The 18810-nt window shown below is 56.5% G+C and overlaps 7 protein-coding genes across 7 annotated transcripts; 4 read left to right on the top strand and 3 right to left on the bottom strand.

Moving 5' to 3' along the window:
• Positions 1-151: 151 nt before the first annotated feature.
• BCV69DRAFT_275262 (hypothetical protein) lies at positions 152-1507 on the top strand (the record flags this gene model as incomplete). Its single annotated transcript, XM_025491069.1, has 2 exons — positions 152-755; positions 834-1507. The coding sequence occupies 2 exons, from the start codon at positions 152-154 to the stop codon at positions 1505-1507; spliced, it is 1278 nt and encodes a 425-aa protein (XP_025351008.1).
• A 76-nt stretch (positions 1508-1583) lies between these two features.
• Positions 1584-4610, bottom strand: BCV69DRAFT_12144 (putative VTC4-vacuolar transporter chaperone). The gene is made up of 2 exons (XM_025489149.1): positions 4276-4610; positions 1584-4143 (listed from the first exon to the last, which is right to left on the bottom strand). Exons 1-2 carry the CDS (start codon positions 4471-4473, stop codon positions 1660-1662), a joined length of 2682 nt encoding a protein of 893 aa, XP_025351007.1. The 5' UTR covers positions 4474-4610; the 3' UTR covers positions 1584-1659.
• Positions 4611-7493: 2883 nt separating this feature from the next.
• BCV69DRAFT_288913 (Pkinase-domain-containing protein) lies at positions 7494-8713 on the top strand (the record flags this gene model as incomplete). The annotated part of the gene is made up of 4 exons (XM_025493649.1): positions 7494-7556; positions 7634-7918; positions 7999-8575; positions 8631-8713. The coding sequence occupies 4 exons, from the start codon at positions 7494-7496 to the stop codon at positions 8711-8713; spliced, it is 1008 nt and encodes a 335-aa protein (XP_025351006.1).
• A 2104-nt stretch (positions 8714-10817) lies between these two features.
• On the bottom strand, positions 10818-11427 carry BCV69DRAFT_309708 (putative SPT4-transcription elongation protein; the record flags this gene model as incomplete). The annotated part of the gene is made up of 4 exons (XM_025494737.1): positions 10818-10909; positions 11020-11128; positions 11229-11321; positions 11410-11427. The coding sequence occupies 4 exons, from the start codon at positions 11425-11427 to the stop codon at positions 10818-10820; spliced, it is 312 nt and encodes a 103-aa protein (XP_025351005.1).
• A 247-nt stretch (positions 11428-11674) lies between these two features.
• Positions 11675-12568, top strand: BCV69DRAFT_309707 (acyl-CoA N-acyltransferase). Its single transcript, XM_025494736.1, has 4 exons — positions 11675-11807; positions 11897-12266; positions 12375-12418; positions 12489-12568. Exons 1-4 carry the CDS (start codon positions 11715-11717, stop codon positions 12504-12506), a joined length of 525 nt encoding a protein of 174 aa, XP_025351004.1. The 5' UTR covers positions 11675-11714; the 3' UTR covers positions 12507-12568.
• BCV69DRAFT_265153 (zincin) lies at positions 12304-15439 on the bottom strand. Its single transcript, XM_025490776.1, has 2 exons — positions 15190-15439; positions 12304-15108 (listed from the first exon to the last, which is right to left on the bottom strand). The coding sequence occupies exons 1-2, from the start codon at positions 15400-15402 to the stop codon at positions 12664-12666; spliced, it is 2658 nt and encodes an 885-aa protein (XP_025351003.1). The 5' UTR covers positions 15403-15439; the 3' UTR covers positions 12304-12663.
• Positions 15440-15578: 139 nt separating this feature from the next.
• On the top strand, positions 15579-18299 carry BCV69DRAFT_11867 (putative ATP-dependent RNA helicase). The gene is made up of 6 exons (XM_025489136.1): positions 15579-15710; positions 15802-15910; positions 16704-16806; positions 16897-17307; positions 17388-17506; positions 17596-18299. The coding sequence occupies exons 1-6, from the start codon at positions 15697-15699 to the stop codon at positions 18142-18144; spliced, it is 1305 nt and encodes a 434-aa protein (XP_025351002.1). The 5' UTR covers positions 15579-15696; the 3' UTR covers positions 18145-18299.
• Positions 18300-18810: the final 511 nt, after the last annotated feature.

Raw genomic sequence — 18810 nt, 5'->3', positions numbered from 1 at the left:
GGCGTCTGTGCTCATGTCCGCCTTTCCGTCTGAGCCGGGCGCATTCCACTTCCGTCTGCGAACGAGATTCCTGGGTGCACCACCCTGCTTCCCGTACAACGAACCACACCGCAAATAGAGTCTGTAAGCGTCCCTCAGCCTGTCGGCGGTCATGTCATCGTCTCAAGGAGGCCCGTCCGGGTCCACCAAGATCTCCTTTGGCTTCAAGAAGACTTCCCTGCCCGCTCAGACGAGTGTAGCGAATCCCCTCCTCGCTTCCAAGCCGAAGCCGCCCGCCTTCTCCTCCCTAGAAGACGAGGAGGACGATGACCAAGGCAACGCTGCAGCGTCATCTTCCTCTGTCAGCAGCGCCTTCTCCCAGCCAAAGAAGAAGTCCAACAACGCTCCAACAGGACTAGCCCACTCAGCTCCCGCCTCCAAGGTCTCGCGGCAAAAGGCAGCGCAAGCCGAGCAGCTCGACTCCTCGGTGTACGACTACGACAACGTCTTCGACTCTCTCAAATCCGTGCAACGCTCCCAAGCCGAGGCACGGCAGGCAGAGCGGGCTAAGCGAGACCCGAAGTATATCGAGGGGATGCTGGACAGTGTCAAGGAGAGGAACAAGCTGCTGTTGAGGGCGCAGGCAAAGAAGATTCAGAGGGAGAGGGAGGCAGAGGGTGAAGAATTTCAGGAGGGGGAGGAGTTTGTCACGGATGCGTATAGGGAGCAACAGGAGGAGCTGAGGAAGGTGGAAGAGGCTGAAAAGGCCGAGGAGGGTGAGTAAGCAGCGTCAGGGCCCCTAAAGTGGCGGCAATGTCTGACACGTTGACCCCCTCCCGCACTTTGATCTGCAGAGAAGCAAGCAAAGAACAAGAAGGGACTTTCCTCCTTTTACAAGGACATGATGGCCTCAAAGGAAGCCGAACACGAAGCAGCCGTGGCAGCAGCAGCGGCAGCGGCAGAAGCTGCTGCCCGGACATCTACATCCGAGGCTCCCGGTTCGATGCAAGGCGGTCAAGCTGCGAATACCGATGCCCCCTCTGGGAGTCTGAGCGAGCAAGACCGACAAGCACGTCTGGCCAAGGAGGCGAGCAAGAGAGGTCTCAATGCCCAGCTCAACGACGAAGGAGAGCTCGTAGATCAACGCAGCGTCCTCTCTGCGGGCCTCAACGTCCTCGGCCGCGACAAGAAGGGCTCCTCTCGGGATGATGCCCAGTCCTCTTCATCGTCCCTTCACTCTCGGCACTACTCGTCCTCCAATGGCCGGGGTTCAGCAAGAGACGGAGCGGCCGAAGCGCGCCGCCTCCGGGAAGAAGCACGAGAGCGGGCCAGTCGACAAGTCGAGGAACAGATCCTCGAGGTGGAAGCGCAGAGGGAGGAGGAGAGGGCCAAGGAGGAAGAGCAACGCAAGAGGAGCTTAATTGGGGAGAGGAGAAATGATGAGAGTAAGATTGCGGAGGCGAAGAAGAGGATGGAGGAGAGGAGGTTGAAGAAGAGGAAGTTGGAGGAGGAGGAGATGGGGACGTAAGTAGCGACAAATGAGTGGTCGGCCGGTACTGTGTGGCGGACGGCATACATTGATTAAAGTAGAGATTGCTTCTATATTGTTGTAAATTTGGTTTCCTAGGAGCATTGTTGTTAAAGCACCTCCATCAAAGCATTTTTTTCCTTGGACCTCCATCAATTCCGCACCCCCCTGCCCTGCCTCTGATGATCCGCCTCTGCATACCTCAATACAAAGTTGACAATGGTAGCCGAGAGGAGTGCCGCGCACAAGATGGAAGGTCCGAGTGCATCAAAGTAGACGTTTGAGCTCTCCTTTGCCCTAATCTTCAGAGCGCGCCACATGTACAGTACACCAGAATAGGCAATGCAGCAGAGGGCCACGATTGTGAAAAAGGAGGCGGCGACGAGACCGGACCTGTCCCCTGGAGTGCTAAAGTTGAGAAGACCGACAGCGAGTGCGGAGAGGAAGACGGAGAACTCGAGCCACTTGAGGAAAGTACGCTCATTGGCAAAGTAGACCTTGGGCTCTACGCGGACGGGAATGGAGATCTTGGTCCCTACAGGAGCCCTGAAGGTAGATACGTACTCGACGTTGGCAGGAGGTCCCGATCCAGAGCCACGAGGCTCTTCTTCATCACGACCTTCCAGAGCACGGCGGGCGCGCTCGTCTTCCTCCTCCTCGGCAGTCTGCTCGGGCTCGTCTCGCGAGTAGCGACCCCGGAAGATGTTCTTGAGGTTCGCTGGAGCCAGCTTGGAGAAGTAGGTCTTGTCGAATGCGGTAGATGTTGACAAGATCTGGTCCCTGCCGACGGGCTTGTTGCCAGCATCTCGCTCCCGCTTTTGACGCTCAGTGAGTTGAGCAGCTCCAGCGATGCCAGACTGTCCAGACGCCAAGAGACTGGTGGCAGCATTGATGGTGTTGTCCGTCTTTCCATCTGACTCACGCTGCTTGGCAAGCTCTGCCTGGCGCTTGCGGATGTTAGCCTCTCGCTGTTCGCGAACCTCACGGATCTGGGGATCATGAGGCGTGAAACCCAGATTCATCGCTGGGTGAGCGTCGTCCGCCACGCCATGCTCGCGCTCATCGTCGTCTGCTCCGTCGAATTCGTCTTCTGAGACGGGCTCGTGGTATGGAGCTTCAGACTCTGAGCCCCGAGTGCCAGGAGTGCCAGGGCGCGAGGAGTCCGAAGCATATGCCGATACAGGTCGCCCGATCTGCAGATTGCGCGTGGGCTCTTTGCGGATATCGATGTCCATCTGAGGCAACCAGAAGGGGACCAGGTCGACTCGGTTGGCAAGCAGGGTAGCGCAGCCGTGGATGAACTTGGAGAACTTGGGCACCGCCTCGACGAGATGACTAGCAACGAGCTCCCTCACCCACTCCGGCGGTTCCTGTCCCATTTGCGTCTGCAGCTTCACCTCCAAGACACCGTATGGGAACCTCTCAATGTCCTCCTTCGGCAATTGGTCAAAGGGAAAGTCGATGCCAATGTCCATCCGACGCCAATTATCGCCGGCCCGAGCTCGGTTGTCCCAGTTGTCCTCACGCACCAGAGATAGCTCGGTGTCAAGGGAGATGCGCACTCGAGCATCACCGGGCAGCTGGAACGCAGTACGGTTGTAGAACGACCGCATCACCGGCTGCAACTGCTGAGTCTGCACGCTGTACTGGACCTCATTGGCCAGCTGAATCATCGAGTCGATGTCTTTGTCGCTCTTCTTGCCCTTCTTGCGTAGCTCCTCGAACGTCTCGGCCATGCGGTACTCTCCCCTCATGTAGGCATTGACGTTCTCTTCCTTGATGGGAAAGCGAGCCTTGACAGACTTTTCGCCAGTCCAGTCCTCTCTGTGCGTCTTGCGCTCGACGAAGATCTGCTTGTTTCCCATGCCACCGTACCATCTCAGCCGGATCGCTTCTGCCCCCTCGGTCTTCTCCAGTCTTCCGAGGTAGAGCTCGAGGTCCTCATTGTCATAGTAGATGGAAGTGATTGCGCTGTCCTCAGGTTGGTACTCCTTGTCCGGGTTGAACACCAGGACAGGCAGGTGCTTGAGAATGACGAGCTTCAATGGCACGATGTTGTCAGGATGCACCCAGTACTTCGTGGTCTGTCTCACAAAGGCAGATTGGGAGCCACCGGCACTTGCGTCACCCTGAATGGGGTGACCTCGTGTCCGCACCAAGTCAAAGAGCTTGGACAGCTTGACGATGAGCTGATCGTAATTCTCCTTGTAGAAGGGACGAGCGCTAAGATAGTGCTGCACAAACTCCTTGCGCAGAAGGCGGTCCGTCTGCTTGTCGTGCTTCTTGACAATCTTGTGGAACCCAGTGTAGTTGAGCTTTGTGAAGAGGGCTAGGTCGTGGACGTCGGCAATGATGACCGCCAAGCGCTCCTCAAGGTCGAGGAAGCGCTCCTCGTAGGCGTCAGTGTCATCTGTGTCGCTATCGAATTCGTCGTCTGATCCGACATTGTCGACCGCATGTACGTGCCGCCGTCCGTTGTGAGGCGGCCTCAAGCTGCCTTGACCCTCTCCGTCGGACTCTTCACCGTTCTGACCATCGGCATCGGTGCGTAGAGTCGAGGATGAATTGTTATGCGAGGATACCAGCAGGTGCACTTCCGACTGAGCTTGCTTGATTCGGTCCGTCAGCTCTTGCACCTGCGACGTGCATCGGAAGGGAGATCCATGTCAGTGAGCTGTCATTCCGCATAGCCAAACAGGCACAAGAAGGTGCAGCCATGGGTCGCTGAGAAGCTCTGTCCTGCAGCAAATGTGACCCTTGGGACTCACCTTTAGCTTCTGGAAGTCGTAGACCTTATCGAGCTCCTCTCTGAGCAGGGCCACGAATTCGTCTTCATCCTTATCGGTCCAACTCCCACCGTTGTTGGCAATTCTCTTCTTAATCTCCTTCTTGAGCTCGGAATAACGAAGGTACTTTGACGACCACTCGGAGTAGAGGGAGGTCTTGATGGTGCGCCCGAACTTCATAGCGACAGTGGGGTGGGACGAGGAGATTCAAGGGCTTCCGGATGAATAGAATAAGTTGTGAAAGGAGCCCGGCGGAGCGATACAGCTTGGTGACCCAGCCAATGTCCGGACGGCTGTATGTAGAGGAGGAATGCTCCGGGCCGTGAAGTTGCGGGAATAGAGCGAAGAAAGAGAAGGGTGAGTATGATGAGAATGCGTGCGAAGGAGCGAGGATAAAGGTAACGAGGGGGCAAGCAGTGGAGCGAGCGTGCCAGGAAAGGCCCGGCGTCTGGGTTCAGGGGGGCGGGGCGCTTCTGCTGCAGCGAGGAAAGGAGGAGGAGGAGGAGGAGGAGCGGTGGGCGGGCGTCAAGCTGAGGGCGTCTGTCCCATTCACTCGTCCGGACGTCGTCGGAGATTGAGGCAGCAGTGAGCAGGCCGAGGTGAGTGGTAGCTGCGAGGAGCGGCAGTAGACGCTGCTTGACCAAGAGGACGACGACGAGCAAGGACAAGGACAAGCAGACAGGCGCCTACCCCGGGCGAGAGCACGTTGCCTCGTCGTCAAATTGCTCCCTTCTCGCAGGCGGACATTCAATTTCCTGGTTCGATCGAGGCTGACATCGGAACGGAGGCAGATGGGCCACATGGCACGAGATTCCTATTCAAGCGCCCTCTTTCCGTCGACGCTCCGACCACCAAGCAGTGAATCGCGACTGGCCCGCGCCCCCTGTCACTCTCTCGCGGCATACATCCCACCACTTCGCCCCCCTCTCATGCTCACTTGACATCCGCAATGGCGCCGTCTGTGCTGCCATTCGATGTCCTCCGAGATGTCAAGGCCACAACGTCGTGGAGGGTGGGAACAGATGGCCCGTCTGCCTCCAAGGCGCAATCACACGTCGTGCCTGGTACCTACCTCCAGGCAGACGAGCGAGGAGTTCCGCAGACGTCATTGACGACAATCGCAGCCTCTTCTCCATCTCTCACGAGCAGACATGAGCAAGTGGATTCTGATGTCTCCCCGTATCAAGAAGGCTGGTCCCCCGCCTCCTCGTCCTCGACTGGATTCGGCAATGTTCCCAATGCTTCGCCAATGTCACACAATCGTGGGAGTAGCGCTTCATTCTCCTCCCTCGGTCGCTCTGATGCGAGTCAACCAGGTAATCGACTCAGCGCGAGCTCACGTCACAGCTGGCGTTCCTCTTCGTCACGCTTTGACGGCTCCCAGCGGGCGTCCAGCAGCTCGCTAGCGTGGGACATCGGTTGCATTCGTGGTATTGCTAGGCAGGCAGAGTCACAGGAACGAGGCGAGGATAGCAGCGTAGGCCTCGGAATACACTCAATGGATGAGGAGTTACCGCGCGAGTGTGGATCAGATCATCTGCAGAATCATCCGAGCTCTTTGGACCGGAGGAAGACCATCAAAGCCCGAGCCCTTCCTGCACAGCCCAGCGCTGACGTCCTCGCCATCCTTTCTCCGCGGCTGAAACAACATCGCAACAGCCCTTCCACGAGACCCAGCTCACGCGGGCGAAGTGCTTCCGATGCTACTGGACGTCCCAACGCCTCGAACTTCCTACCTGCGAGAGGTCTCATTAGCAACAGCGTTCCCTCGCTCGATGCCGAAATCAGCAGATTTGAGTATCCCTTTTGGGCTCAATCCTGTGATGAAAGAGAAAGCCTGGTAAGCCTGTCGAGCCCGTGGCTACCGAGTACTCCGGAACACTTTCAGTTTGATGAGTTTCATCATGAGTCGAATGTTTCCGGGACAGACCCGCCTTTTGCCCATCGAGACAATGGGCCAGTGGCGGAATCGCAAAAGTGGAACCTCTCTGTTGACGACGGCAAATCGTCAGGTGCACTTTCTAGGCGTAGGAAGCTAAGTCAATTCGTGCGTCGCACAAATAGCGATGGTCCCCAGACTTCAACAATGGCAGCAGCTGCCGCTCGTGGCACCTGGGGAATTGTGACCAGGAATCGGCAGACAAGAGGGGCAACCTCTGACGCCGCATCATGTCACCCTACAGAGAGCAGAGCGAGCGCCTCCTCGCAGAGAAGAAGCTCTGATCATGGACAGATCTCAGGTGTCAGCTCGTCAAGAGCCTCGTTGCGTCACCCTCATGATTCCCTGGACTCGCATGGCCATGATCGGACCTCAGCCTCGCGACGCTCGTCTCAAATCCGCTCGGACCTCTCGTCAATTCTCGACCCGACCTTCTCGCTGTCTTCGCTGTCTATCCCAGAGGAAGTTCCGCAACACCAGACCCACTGCTTCACACCGGGAAGTCAAATCCTCGACGGTCGAGAAGGTATGGCATGGACAGACCGAGAAGAGCTTGGCAGATCGCCAACGGCATATCTGGAACGAAGAGAGGGAGCAAGGGCAAGCTGGCAAGACGATTCGACGCGATTCTTGCATGATGTTTGGCACCAATCTACGATGATGGCGGCGGTCAAAGTGTTGAAGCAGTGGAAGAAGAAGGCAAGACTTCTGGACAGGCGGACTTCGGCAGACCAGACATCTACTGATCGGCCTCAGATCTCCTCGCCGAGACCGCTATCGCAACAAAGGCCAGCATATGGATTGACAAACCCGCGCAGTCGATCTGAAGATCTCCTCACGACTCAGTCTCGGATCGCTAATGCAACACCAGCCACCTTCCACAATCGATGGCTGCCTGATAGCACAGTGCCATTGGCTAATGAGCTTGCCGGCTCATCTTCACACCGTCTGATAAGCTCCGTCGAGTCTTCCGCTGCTCGAGGAACTTCAGACTCTATCGATGCTAAGATGGCGCGTCGGCGGATCCTCACCGCATCGCAGCGCGCGAGCTTCTCAATGACAGGCGATGACCGTCATATCGTTCCGCAGCCTCTCATCCCGCCTACCGCATCGCATCTTGAGAGTCTATTGAGCTCCACAGCTGTTCGACAACACGCTGCTGGCTTGCCCTCCGGTGGCTCCAGCTACAACGGCTACGCGGGGGGCGACGGTGGTGGCTTCTCAAATTCTGGCGGTGACCATCACGGAGGCCGTAAGAACCATGCAGGCGGAGAGAGTGGTGGAGGCGGAAGAGGTCAAGCGCCGGGAGGCAGCGGTGGTGGAGGTGGTGGAGGAGGAGGCGGGAGGCAGCCCAACAGCGGAGGCATGACAAGAGGCTCGGGCGGCAGCCAAGCTTCACAGGACGTCAAGAATCTCTTCAAAAGGCTGGAACTAGTCGGCAGAGGCGCCTATGGTGCCGTGTATCGAGGTCAGCATATTCCCACTGGGAATGCAGTGGCTCTCAAGGTCGTCAATCTAGATACTCCTGATGACGACGTCAGCGACATCCAGAAAGAGGTCGCGGTGTTGAGCCAGCTGAGAGAGGCGGAGTCGAAGAATGTCGTGAGATACTGGGGCTGCTGGCTCAAGGGTCCAGAGCTGTGGATAGTCATGGACTATGCCGAGGGAGGAAGTATTCGGACATTGGTGAGTTGAGGAAGTGGTTCGAAGAGGTGCATGAGCAGCATCCTTGCAATACTGATGCGTCTCCTTCATCCCAATCATAGATGCGAGGTGGTCCGATAGTGGAGCAGCATGCGGTGGTCATTGTTCGTGAGACCTTGATTGCTCTAGCGTATCTGCACAAGTCCGGTATCATCCATCGTGACATCAAAGCAGCGAACATCCTCCTCACCAATGCGGGCAAGATCTTGCTTTGCGACTTTGGTGTGGCAGCCTCGCTGGTATCATCAGCCTCAAAAAGGACGACGTTCGTCGGGACACCTTATTGGATGGCACCCGAGGTGATCACAACCGGTAAATCGTACGATCAGTCTGCCGACATTTGGAGCTTGGGTATCACTATCTACGAGATGGTGATGGGCAATCCACCTCTGGCCGAGATAGAGCAGATGAGAGCGATCATGCTTATACCCAAGAATAAGCCCCCACGATTGCCCCTCGAAGGCAAGTTCTCCCCGCTGATGAGAGACTTTGTGGCCACCTGCCTAAACGAAGAGGCCAAAGAGCGGCCCAATGCAGAGGAGTTGAGCAAGCACAAGTGGATCAAGGGGAGCGCCAAGACCGGTCCGGCTGTATTGAAGGAGCTGATCACTGCCTATACTGCCTGGACCAAGACTGGTGGTATGAGGATGAGTCTCCTTGGCGCAGAAGCCGCGGATTTGGATGCCAACAACAGGAACTCGTTTGTCTTTGACAATCACGATGGCACCGATGATTGGGAGTTTGGCACGTTCAAAGGCGATGCAGCACCAGCACTGAACATCAAAGATGTGCCTGGGACTGCACCAGCGGCGAGAGATCCTGTGACTGCTCCGAGAAGGGACCATCCGTTGCTGCGCCTCTTTCAGCCTGACGGCCCAGAACTGGACGATGCGCCGGCCATCAACAGTTCACAGCCACTTGGGAGGGCCGGCGTTCTTGCCAACCTCGACCCCAAAGAGATTCGTCCAGCGCCTTTGCCTCCGACTGTACAGCAACGACAGCAGCAGAGCGATGACAACAAGCGCTTGGCGGATGTAGATGCTCAGAAGAGACTGTCAGACAGCCCTCTCTTGCCTCCAGTCGCTCCATTTGCTGCAGGTGCGCCCAGACCTACAACTCCTACGAGTGCAGATAAACCCACATTCGCTGGTATGGGAGCTTCTCCCTTTCGCTTCGGCACGCCGACCAACAGTGTCCCTGTGGTGGCACAAGATGAGCCGTCTCCGCGACAGGTGCCGGTATCGTTGCCCACTACGGGTGAGGCTGTGAACACAGCGCGCCATAGCCTGGACAAGAAAGCGGGGCCTTCTGCCATCTCTGACACACCAATCAGACGACAGCGGGGTCGTACCCTTGGCAGCAGTGACGCGAGCGAAGACATGGCGGGTAAGCTGTCGGGCTCTCCGATCGAATCCCCTACTCACTTCGGCCGCTTCCAGACGCATCACCAACGTGCGCCAAGCAGCGTATCTCTCACCTCGGGTCACAGCAAGCTGAATTCTGGCGATTCCACACTCTTGGTCTCCACTCCTTCCAATTCGGCGTTCAACTATGGGCAGCCAATGCCGGAAGGTCCAGCTCGTCCGTGGATGTCAAAGACGAGAATGAGGAGCGGTAGTACTGGTTCGCAATTCAGCGATCACGGCGACTTTCTTGCCGGATCGTTCAGAAATGCAGCAACGACGCAAGCGTGGGCGACTCCTCCCGTGGGGAGCTCTTCTTCAGCGGCACTGTCTAGCTCTTCGGCAGGACCTGGAGCTCGACAGCCGACGGTGCCTTCGCTGTTGGGACTTCGTGCCCGTAGCGGAAGTCGATCTAGGGCCGGACCCGGTGGAGATATCGGCATGCCACCCGTCCCCGTGCCCGTTTTGACTGCAACTCAGGCCAATGGTAGGGCAATGCAACCTCCTGCGCCTGCGAAGGATCACCTCGCCCGATTGCCCATGAAAATGGACCCTGAGCTTACTGGCGAGCTTCTCCCTCCGCCACCGATGCCGACACCTGCGTCAACCGGAGGCTCAGCCACAACTTCGAGTGCGGCTATGAATGGCAATGGCGCAAATGGCGCAACTTCAGTAGCAACCTTATCCAACCCATACGGCATGCGGGCGAGAAAGGGCAGCGGAAGCATGCGACCTTCGCCTCTGGGCCTAGGCAGCTCCGTCCACCTGCGTAGGCAACACGGTGGGTCCGACCCTACTCTACCGCCGGGCCCCTCCTCGCCCCTCCTGTCGGCTTCCCCACAGCGATTGCCAAATGGGGTCAGTATGGTCGACAGGCAGGCAATGGCGGCAGCGCAGGCGGCGGCAGCGGTAGCTGGAGGTATCTTTGCCTCGTCTGGCGGCAGCGGCGGCGGTGGCGGTGGCCCGCCCATCAGACCCTTGGATTTGGCGGGGATGCAAGGACGGGAGACGGTTCATGCCGAGCTGGCACGTACGGTGGACGATTTGGGCGCATGGCTGGATGCGCTTGCGGCTACCCTTGCTCAGCCCAATGTCCTGTACTAGTGGATCAGAAGTCGCTTTCTTCCTCTGCGGCCTCTTCATAGCAGGTCCTCGCCCCCCTATCACCCGACTTCTCCCTGCATCAACCCTCCTGTTCCACCCCTCCCCTTGCACCTGTCACAGGACGCTGTCAGTATGCCAGTCAGTATGTCTTGACGATGTGGATGAATGCCAATACTTTGTACATTTGAGCAACGCGGTTAGATGATAGAAGTCCTGATACAAGTACACGGCCTACAATGAGACCTGGGTGGGAGGGGAGCCGAGTGGAGTTGCAGTCGCGATCTTGACTTGAGATGGATGTGACGAGGAAGCTCCTTCGAGGTCAATTGTCGGAGGATGGATCGGATCTTAGTCGATCAGTCCTACGAGACGCATCAAGCGACTTCACGAATGCCAAGACGCTCCCTATCCTCCTCGATGAGTCTTCCAGTGACCTTGACGGCGTACATTCCCGGCGAGCGTTTCTCTATTCAGGCGAATGAAGAGTGGGAGGGATGGAGGGGGACATATATCAGCGCGCTGCTCGCTCAGGCCCGTAGAAGTCCTCCTATCTCTATTATGAGCTAGACTACTGACCGATTCGCTGCCATTTCGCGACCCAGCTCTCATCTGGCTTGGTCATGGCAATCATCCCGTCAAAGACAGCCGTGGTGCATTGGGCAACTCTACGTCCATCTTGTTGCATCTATAAAGGCGGCAGAGAGGAGAGGAGGGAGCGTCAGGATATCGCAGAAGCAGCCAGGTAGTCCACGATTCTTGAGACGTTGCCATACCGACTGACTCACATCCAGTCGATCTCCACAATTTGGGCATCCATACTGGACAAAGTCTCTAGCGGATTGGACAAAGTTGCAGCCGAGGCAGGCGCGCCATTGTTTCTACAAGGGAACAATGGAAGAGTGGTCAGAGAGAGGTCGCCTCCTTTCTTTGGAAAAAGTAAAATGAGAGGGACTGGGGCTGTCTCACCTTCTCGCCTCGAGCCATCTTGGGTCAGTCGATCGTTAGGAATAGTGGTAGTACAGGATGGTAATTGGGGATGTGAGTCTAGATTGGTCCTAGAAGCTGCCTGACCCCAGAGATCGGATCGGAAGACATCGCGCGGCTTGGCTTGGCTTGCCTCGCGGACGGAAGTGGGCGGGAGAGCAACACACACACACACAGACGCACACACGCTGGGATTCAAGCACGGCCTTCCTTCCCGCATACCGATAGCGCTGCCTCTGTCCTTCTTGAAAGCCTCCTCATCACCTCCTCCTCCTCACTTTGCGAAGATGACATTCACACCGGACAGCGAACTGGAGCTCATCTTTGATGCTAAGCTCATCCCACAGAGCGTAAAAGAGCAGCTGCCGGAGGACTTGCATGTGAGAAAGCTCGTTCGGCTAGCTCGTGCCAAGAGAAGGAGGACTACGCTCCTGACTTATTCACATCTCTACTCAACCTTTTCCCACAGATCCGACCTCTAGCCTCAGACGACTACACCCGCGGGCATCTCACAGTTCTCTCCGTGCTAACAAAAGCTCCCGATGTGGGTCTCACCTCCTGGCAAGAGCAATTTCGTCTCCTCTCCTCCATCCCCAATACCTACTACCCGCTCGTCATCGTGTCCCGCTCGACCGATCAAATCGTCGCAATGGGCACGCTAGTCATGGAGCTCAAGTTCCTCAGAGGCAATGCAAAGGCGGGACATGTAGAGGATATCGTTGTGAGCAGTCAAGCTCAGGGGAGGGGATTGGGGAAGAAGGTCATTCAGGCCTTGACGGGGATTAGTGAGAGTCTAGGGGCTTACAAGGTCATTCTGGATTGTAGCGAAGAGAATGCTCGTGAGTTGGGAAGGAATGGAAGAGAACAGAAGTGCGCACTGGAAGTCATGGCACTTCATCAGATTTCGATGCTGATACACTGTCTGTCTCATGTCCTCCTCCGATCAGCATTCTACGAGAAGTGTGGCTACAAACACGCAGGGGTGGAGATGGTGAGTAATTTGACACGTTTTCTTATACGGTCGAGATACTGATTGCTTTCTTCGTCGCGTCATCCGCCAGGCCAAGTACGCTTCGTAGCAATGTAGCAATAAGAGCAGGTCCAGGCAATGCATTGATTGAGTCCTTTAATGTCCCTCATCACTAGCATTATCTCACTTCTTTGTTCTCGTTTGCGTTCCTCTGAAGCTGCGTCCCCTTGTTTTCTCTTTCCCATTTCTCTCCTTCGCCAGCCACCTTACCAGATGTAGCACCTGTCCTTCTCTGGGGTGAACATCTTGTCGCCAGCTTTGCATCCAAACGCCTTGTAGAAGGCCGGCGAGTTGGTCACCACTCCATTCACCCTGAACGGGTTGGGGGAATGCGGGTCGGTACGGATCCTCTTCAGAGCCTCCTGAGGTCGCAGGTTGCGCGCATAAGCGATACCATAGGAGATGAAGAAGAGTTGCTCACGGCTGTACTGCTCCAAACCTGGCAGCAGGCGATTGCGCGCTCGTATCTCCTTTGTGTCCTTCTCCAGCAGTGTCTGCCATGCTCGGTAGGATTGGGCAACTCCGCCTCCATCTGCAACATCCTCTCCAATTGTAAGCTTGGAATTGAGAGGCAGCATGCGCCCTGTGCCGTCATCGAGGGAGTAGTTGCCATATTGGTCCATGAGGCACTGCTGCCTCTTGTAGAACTCAATCGTGGTGTCATTGGTCCACCAGTCCCTAAGGTACCCATGCTCGTCGTAAAGACGTCCTGCTGGGTCCACGCTGTGAGTCAGCTCATGACCTGCAACGGAACCCAGCGCTCCGTATTGAATGTAGTCCGGCGTGGCAACATCGAAGTAGGGTGGTTGCAGAATACCAGCGGGGAAGGCAATCTCATTTCCTCCAGGGTTATAGTAAGCATTGACTTCGGCGGGGAACATGTCCCATCGCAGGACGTTCAGCACGCGACCAGCCTGAGCCAGGTTCTTTTGGTTCAAGATAGTCGCACTACGGAAGCGGTTGCCGAAGTAGTCGAACTTTTTGACATCGATTTGGCTATAGTACGCTTCGATGGACGCTGCCGAAGTCGTGTTTGGGTACTCGGGGTATCCCACCTTGATGCGAATGTTGTCAGCCTTGACTTCGGCCGCACGCCTGGTCTTGGGGTCCAGCCAGTCAAGCTCAGGCAGTCGATCCTTGAAGGCAGAGATGATCGTGTCAATGATCTCGATGACTTTGTTCCTCGCAGTAGGAGGGAAGGCTTGTTGGACATAGTAGCGCCCAGCCATGAACCCGAGCGCTTCGTTGAGAGCGTTCAGGCAGACTGTAGCCCTGTCTTCCTTTGCGTCGAAAGCAACGCCCTTGAGTCTCCGGTCGAGAGCCTCTGCGGGAGCTCTCAGGGAAGCCTTGGGTCCAAGATTCAGCCCGTATGTACGAACAATAGTCCAGGTGAGGTAGGCCTCGAGCACCTCGTCGCTCGTTTGAGAGATCAACTCGCCAGTCTTTCGCAGGAAGTCGGGAGAGTGTACGAGGACATTGTGAGGTACCTTGACCGTAAGAGCACTGAGATACATCGGCCAGTCGACAGCGTTGCTCGTGTATGCGAGCTTGTTGACGGGAATCGGATTGTAGATGCTGAGAGGATCGGCGAGGACGTCTCCATCAGGCGTCGCCCTTGAAATCTCTCGCTCAAATGCGACGACCTTTCGGGCAAGGCTGCGATGCTTCTTGGAGCTGTCGCCGAAAGACACGTCAGCATCGAGACCCTTCTTCTTCTTCTTGTCCTCTTTCGCTACAGCGACAAGGGTGGCTTCGATCACCTCATTGTAGAACTTGATCTCATCCTCGTCTTCGTAGTACGCCTTGTCTGGGAAGCCAAGCCCGCCCGTGGTGACCCAGATGGTCCCCTCTGTAGGGTCTTCCACCGGGTCACCATCGACGTTGATCCCCCAGAATGCGGGCACGGCGTGAGCGTGCGCCCACGACAGGACTGAAGTCAATGCCTTTTGTCGTCCATTGCGTGGAGGAGGGGGACCTGGCTTATCAGTAGGTGGGTGGGGCTGTGGAGCTCGGAGCGGAATCTGATTCGGGGGTACCGGGGACGATGCACCAGGAGGCGGGGTAAGAGGTCCAGTAGGATGTTGCTGAGCAACAACACTTGATGGGCTGAGAGCAACAAGCTCTTCTGCCAGATGCGCTGAGTCCTCGCCGTACAAGAGGTCGCGTGCATGCTGGATCAGCACCATCATCTGACGCGAACCCTTCTCGTCCTGAGTGGTCGTGTCGATGCAGGTGTCGTAGAAGGTCTTGAGCTTGGCGAGGTTACGATTGTCGACGTTCGCCTCCTCACTACTCTGTGATTCGAGGGCGGCAGCTTCTTCTTGATTGGGAGCGCCAGCGAGGAGATCACGGACGATCTGAGCGTTTCGGGCCGCAACGAATTGACCTGCACCAAAGAGTCCAGCATCGTCGGGGATCTGGTGATCGAGGCTGGCCAGCCATCCTCCGGCAGCGAAGTGATAGAAGTCATCGCATGGGTCAACAGAGCTATCTATGCTCTGGATCACAGATGCTGACGCAAGGACACATTCGGTCGTGAGACAGGCCGCTGAGCTGTCGTGTCCCTCACTGGGATCTCCACGTTGAGGTGGGCCTTGGTGTGAGAGGCGGCTCTGTGCTCCAGCGAAGAGGCCGATGAAGATGGCAGCAATCTGGCAGAAGGACGAAGGGCATTCACGAAGTGGTCAACAACAGGTCATTATTTTATGGGACTCATTGGCGCCAGGACTCACCAGAAGCAGAAGGAGGGCTAGGGCCAAGAGAAGTCGCTCCGTCGCGCCTAGCTTCTCAGGCTCCGCCAATGGGCCAAAGGCGGCAGCGAGGCGAGAACGGAGCCTCTGGTGCCAATTCTGCTGAGCTTGTCCATCTGATTGTTGGCCGAGGAGAGGACGAGACTCGTCCACTTCGTCGGCCGAGGGGCGGCCATAGTCTTGCGAAGAAGCCATACTGCCGTGGGTAATACGACGCGGGCGGGAGTGGTGGGTGGAGCGCTTGAAGCGTTGCTCTCGAGTCTGGCATGCCAATCGAGTCCGGCCAGCGGAGATTGAATCTCGCCGCGCGGTCGCCTCGCGGATGCCAACTCGCTACCATCCGTCGTCGTCGAGACCTTCTCCCCTGGCATCGCATCTTACCATTGCTGCTTCCTCATCCACCCACGCCCACATCTCTTCATCTCATCTTGACCTGCATCCTAGCTTCTCTACAGACCGGACTTCACGCACTCTCATATACATACCATCATGGACGGCGAAGAGTTAGTACAGCCCGCAAGCAATCGCAGCGCCCCGATGGCAACAGCAACCTCCCACTGACCTCTTCGCATCCTTGCTCTCATCGCGGCTCAGTCTCATCGACTACGAGGAGGAGATCGCTCCGACAACTACGGCTACCAACGGAGCTGCTGCTACTGGAGATGGAGCAGCGGCAACTGCTGACGGCGACGCGAACAAGAAGGCGAGCATCATTCCCGAGTCATTTCTAAGTTTGGGAGAGATTTAGTTTCGTCGTGGCCGATCGCTATTCGTTTCCCGCGACACCAGTCATGCTGTCGGGTTGCTTCGACATCATTACGGCATCGGCTTGCATCCGTCTTCTGGTCGGATCTGGGTCACATCCATGCCGTCGGACATGCGAACGGTCTGAAGTCACTGTCTAGCTACAGCTCAATGCAATCAGGGACGCGTCGAAAGCTCAGCAGTTCTGGTAGACGACCTTCTGGTTGATACAGGCAAGCCATGAATCAGCTCTCCGCACAGACAGTCTTCAGCGCGTCGCCGGGTACAGGCGATCTGTGCAGGTGGTTCGCCACACCTCGAGACACCTGCGAAGCTCTGCTGAGCTACGAGCATGTATGCTTACTGTCAGCTCGAGCACGACCCTGAATTAAGGTCAGCAACTTCTCCCCACACGCATACGACGAATGGTCGTCTGTGTGCTCAATGGGTGGTCACGGCTGCAAGTACAGTGCCTCTGCTTTTGGCGGGGCTGTGCGGTCTTGGCTAGCAAGGGGACTCAACAAAGCCAGAGGGCCAGGCTCTGTCTGCAGGCGACTCATTCAGCGATATCTTGAACAGGCTCTTTGCTCGTCTGCTCCGTCTCACAACGCGACAACGTTTCTTACACCTTCCACCTCTGCCCTTCATCTCCGTCTCCCGTCCTCCCTCTCGTCGCAAACATATTCGGTGAACACCTGTCACCTTCTGGTCATCCGCACATACTCTGTCCCTTTCCCATTCCAACTCCACAGGGATCCTACGTCGGTATCCACTCCACCGGTTTCCGAGACTTCCTCCTCAAGCCTGAGCTGCTGCGCGCTATCAGCGATCTAGGTTTCGAGCACCCTTCTGAAGGTGAGTGCACGAAGAGATTGAAAGGCTAGCTTGGCAGATTTGCACTACGGACGACTTACTCATTTACTTATCTCCGATCCATCTCTGCAGTTCAACAAGAATGCATTCCTCAGTCCATCCTTGGTATGGACGTTCTGTGTCAGGCCAAGTCTGGTATGGGAAAGACTGCCGTCTTTGTGCTTGCTACTCTTCAGCAGATTGAAGTAGTGGATGGCGAAGTTTCTGTCATCATCTTGTGCCACACTCGAGAACTGGCTTTCCAAATCCGCAACGAGTACGCCAGGTTCTCAAAGTACATGCCCGAGGTACGCACCTCTGTCTTCTTCGGCGGTACACCCGTTGCTCAGGACCAGGCTATCCTCAAGGACAAGGCAAAGTGCCCTCACATCATCGTTGGTACACCTGGTCGACTCAACGCTCTCGTGCGCGATAAGAGCATGAAGATGAGCGGTGTCAAGCACTTCATTCTCGACGAGTGTGACAAGATGCTGGAGCAGATCGGTGAGTGATAGTGGTGTTCAGAAGATAGTAGCGAGCCCATGCTGACGTTCTCACCGCTCTGACACCTACTCATCCCAAAGACATGCGCCGCGATGTTCAGGAGATCTTCCGCGCTACTCCCCACCACAAGCAGGTGATGATGTTCTCGGCTACCCTATCGAAGGAGGTCCGGCCCACTTGCAAGAAGTTCATGCAGAACGTGAGTGATGCTCCACCGGCTACAAGATCTGAGTGTCTGCGAGCCCGGGTCTGTGCGCTTGCTCACCACTTGTTCCTCTTCCCTCACAGCCGCTGGAGATCTACGTCGACGACGAGACCAAGCTGACTCTGCACGGTCTGCAACAGCACTTTGTTCGCCTTACAGAGGCTGAGAAGAACCGTAAGCTCAACGACCTTCTCGACTCCCTAGAGTTCAACCAAGTCATCATCTTCGTCAAGTCCGTCACTCGAGCCAACGAGCTGGACAAGCTGCTCCGCGAATGCAACTTCCCCAGTATCTGCATTCACGGTGGTCTGCCTCAGGAGGAGCGTATCAAGAGGTACACTGCCTTCAAGCAGTTCGAGAAGCGAATCCTGGTGGCCACTGACATCTTTGGTCGTGGTATCGATGTGGAGCGAGTCAATGTCTCTATCAGCTACGACTGCCCCTCGGATGCCGACTCGTACCTGCACCGAGCCGGCCGAGCTGGCCGATTCGGAACCAAGGGTCTGTCGATCATCTTTGTCTCCTCGGATGGTGATGACGAGGTCCTCAAGTCGATTCAGTCGCGCTTCGAAATTGCCGTACCAGAGCTGCCAGAGAGCATCTCGGCAGACTCGTACATGTCGTCGGCTTGAGCTTCAGGTTTGAGGCAGGCCGGGCGCGGCGCTGCTCTGCATCAGGTTCCGTTTGCGCAATAGGCTCACAACAAGGAACAAATGCTTTAGTGGACTGAGTGGCAGGACTGGAACAACAGCGCGAGCAATTTAGTAGCGTGGAAAATCCAAGCTTCTTGCTTGTAAGGCCCTCCTTGTCGTCACGTGTCTCTTGCAGCAGTTCGCAATCAAACAGTCTGCCTCATATCGCGCGCCCTCGAACAGCAGAGTGTCTGTCAGTGACGTGCGATGTTGCTCAGTGACTCCTCGCAATGGGCTGACATGTGGCTGTCATAGTAGCACCTTGAGCCCAGTGTTCGTTGCAGTATGAGTAGACTCAATGGATAGTCCGAGCTCATTACTAATCCTAGGCGGAGACGGCATGTGTGGGGTGCATCGGCGATGAGGCGACGCGACTTCTGGGTAGGCGAGAGAGCACAGTAAGAGTGAGGGCTTGCTGCCCGCCGGCCCGCCTGGTTTCGCTTGCCTCGGAGAACTCACTCCTCTTCCGCCGGTCGTGCAAGGGTCGATTGAGGCGATATTTTCCCTCGATTTTAGCGGATTGCTCCCCCGTACTATTGGAGGGGACCTGAGCAGCCTCTCGCTCGTTAAGCTGACGTCCATTCATCCAGACTTATTGTCGCTCTT

The sequence above is a fragment of the Pseudomicrostroma glucosiphilum genome (genome assembly GCF_003144135.1).
Source record: "Pseudomicrostroma glucosiphilum strain MCA 4718 unplaced genomic scaffold BCV69scaffold_1, whole genome shotgun sequence".
NCBI classification, from domain to species: domain Eukaryota; kingdom Fungi; phylum Basidiomycota; class Exobasidiomycetes; order Microstromatales; family Microstromataceae; genus Microstroma; species Microstroma glucosiphilum.
This window is presented reverse-complemented; position numbering and strand designations above follow the sequence as displayed.